At 30.3% G+C, this 3,066-nt stretch overlaps 1 protein-coding gene across 1 annotated transcript; it reads left to right on the top strand.

Moving 5' to 3' along the window:
• Window positions 1-785: 785 nt before the first annotated feature.
• On the top strand, window positions 786-2,783 carry LOC131015876 (heavy metal-associated isoprenylated plant protein 4-like). The gene is made up of 4 exons (XM_057944321.1): window positions 786-1,049; window positions 1,362-1,513; window positions 2,019-2,109; window positions 2,366-2,783. Exons 1-4 carry the CDS (start codon window positions 941-943, stop codon window positions 2,683-2,685), a joined length of 672 nt encoding a protein of 223 aa, XP_057800304.1. The 5' UTR covers window positions 786-940; the 3' UTR covers window positions 2,686-2,783.
• Window positions 2,784-3,066: the final 283 nt, after the last annotated feature.

Raw genomic sequence — 3,066 nt, 5'->3', positions numbered from 1 at the left:
TAAAAGGTGTTGATACTTGTTTCATCACAAAAATTATTTTATTTAATATTTTTTGTAAATAATGCCTCTTGTGCATCGCACGGGTGCAAAACTAGTTTACTATAAAACCAAACCAGCAACAGCTAATATATAAGCACATATCTCAAATAATCAAATATAATTAGGCCTAGAAAAATTCAGAGGTTTTGGCAAATAAAATCACGAACAATTTTGAATTTACAATTTTAAAGCAACTTTTGATGTGTGAAGAATTAAATCACCACCTTTTCATTTTTTACAATTTCGTCCCCCTAATTTTTTTTCGGCCACCAGAACATTAAATTAGAGTTTTCGTGGATTAGTAAAGACGACGTCAATTTTGTAAGGCTTAAACAACATCATTTCGTACAATTTCAAATATTTTTTTTTCAAATTATAAAGGGGGATTGTATCATGTATTTGCATCATAATTTTTAATATTCAGCACTTCTATATAAAACAACATCGTAATAACATGAATATTACATGGCAGACTAATTCACATAAACTCCAACTCAACAATTCGACGATCGAAAAAAATCGGACGGACGAAATTGTAGAAATTAAAAAGGTAGTGATTTAGTTTGGCACGCCTTAAAAATCACATTAAAATTGCAAAATCGATATACTTAGTGATTTTATTTTTCAAAACCCAAAAATTAAATACATGACGCATTATCTCATTCTAACCTACTATCAAACTTTTTTCCCAAACTTGTAATTTCAAAATTCTAAGAGATAACACCTAGTTGAAGATTCCACAAATTGGTGAACCACATGCATCAAATCCCACCAACCATTTTGAACAATTTAGCTAATTAGGAGGACTAGACTAGTTTCCAAATTTCTCATCGACTAAAACCTCCAACAATTTTAAGCCCATTTAGCTCTCTCTGTGTTTTGTTAATTTCTTGCTAGATACATGGCAAAAGAAGAGAAGAAAGTTGAAGTTATTATAGCGGTTTACAAAGCACATTTGCATTGCCCAAAATGTGCACACGACATTCAAAAACCTCTCTTAAAAATCCCGGGTAATTAACATTTCTATATTTTTTATGTCTCTGACAATTTCAATCTGGCGAGTTTGTTAATTAGTTTGATTATTAAATGTAATTTACTCGTACTGTATATAAATTAGATTCAATAATCAATTTTGGAGAGAACTAATATAACTGATATATATCGTAAGAGCAAATCTATGGGTTGTGCGAAAGAGATTCATTTGATTTTGAAAATTTAACGAGTTTGTAGCATCCCTGACATTTATGCATATATGGTTTCTGATTTACTAATTAAAATAGAAATTAAATTCCACAACACACCAATATTCATGAATGAATCAGGAGTTCATAAAGTCGAGACAAAATTTGAAAAGGGTGAGATCACAGTGAAGGGGACCGTTGATGCCAAGAAGATTCATACCAGACTACAAAAATGGAGCAAGAAAAAAGTTGAATTAGTTTCCGAGACTAAATCTAAGGAAGAAGAGAAAAAGGTAATTAATTATAATAGCTAGTTAAAATACACAAAACTTTCAATAAATTCTGATTTTTTCCATCACTTTTAAAATTTGAAAAAAAAAAAACATCTTTTGATATTTTCTGATTTTTCCCACGGATATAAAATATTTCCAAATAGAAGCTGATTTTAGAACTTTTGACTTAGATTTTTTTATACCTAAGCGCGACGAACAATATCTGTAGCATAATAAAGGGGATGTATCTGTCAATTGAAAATTCCTCACGCTTAAGTATCAAAAAAATTAAGTCAAAAGCCTAAAATCAGCTTATATTTGACGGTATTTCATACCTGTGGAAAAAATCTGAAAAATTCGAAAAGTGGTGGATTTTTTTAAAAGTTGTAAAGGTCATGGGAAAAATCAGAATTTGTGGAAAGTTCGTGTATTTTACGGACAAATATCCCTTAAGTTTATGTACCTTTTTCTCAGTTCAAATTGTAATTTATAACATCTAATAAATATATGTATATCTATATATCAGAAGGAAACTATAAGAACAATCACTATGAAGGCGTTCTTGCACTGCGATCAATGCGAAAGGGAAACACGTGCAAGGCTCTTAATGCATAGAGGTATTTATAGGTTATCTGAATGTGGTTTAGGTCAAGTTGTCTTAATTCATCTTGGCAATATGAAACCCAATTTTTCGATTTGTTGTAATTGGTATACTACTGCCCCAGATTCGATTGATTTGTCACACTTCTAATTTCAAACAAATTCTCATCTTTAATTCAATAAATCAAAGATTATTGGCTAAAGCTTTATACTAACTTAGTATGCTATCAGAGCAACTAATTAATGAAATATAATTGCAAATTAATGTTGCAGGTATACATAATGTTAAGACAGATGTAAAAGCACAAACGATAACAGTTGAAGGAGTGATAGAAGCAGAAAAGTTGAGGGCATACATGAAAAAGAAGGTACATAAATATGCTGAAATTGTACAAGAAAAGAAGAAAGAAGAGGAGAAGAAAGAGAAAGTAGTTAAGGTTGTTGAGGAGAAAACCAGTGTAATTAAGGAGTTTAAGGAAGTAGAGAAAGTAGAGGTGAAAATTAAAGAGGGTGGAACTCCTTATTTCATACATTACGTTCATGCACCTCAGTTGTTTAGTGATGAAAATCCTAATGCTTGTTCCATTATGTAGATACAAATATATTTATACAATTATATTTATGTATAGGTTGATTACGGTGAAAATCACAATTTAAAATGAGAACTGCAAACACTTTACAAATGTGTAAAGTTATTGTATTCATCATGATATTAACTGCACTCAGTAAAATGGAAAAAAAAATGAAATTTTACTCAGCTCCCTCTAGAATTCGAATTAAAATGAGAACTGCAAACACTTTACAAATGTGTAAAGTTATTATATTTATCATGAAATTAACCGCACTCAGTAAAATGGAAAAAAAATGAAATTTTATTCCCTCTAGAATTCGAATTAACTCATGTGCTTCATCCATCAAGATTATACATCCACTGTAGATCTTCATGATCGAAGACTTGAGAATGGTTCTCCGTT

The sequence above is a fragment of the Salvia miltiorrhiza genome, chromosome 3 (assembly GCF_028751815.1).
Source record: "Salvia miltiorrhiza cultivar Shanhuang (shh) chromosome 3, IMPLAD_Smil_shh, whole genome shotgun sequence".
NCBI lineage: Eukaryota > Viridiplantae > Streptophyta > Magnoliopsida > Lamiales > Lamiaceae > Salvia > Salvia miltiorrhiza.
Note: the sequence above shows the minus strand (reverse complement) of the source record. Positions and strands in the feature narration are given on the sequence as shown.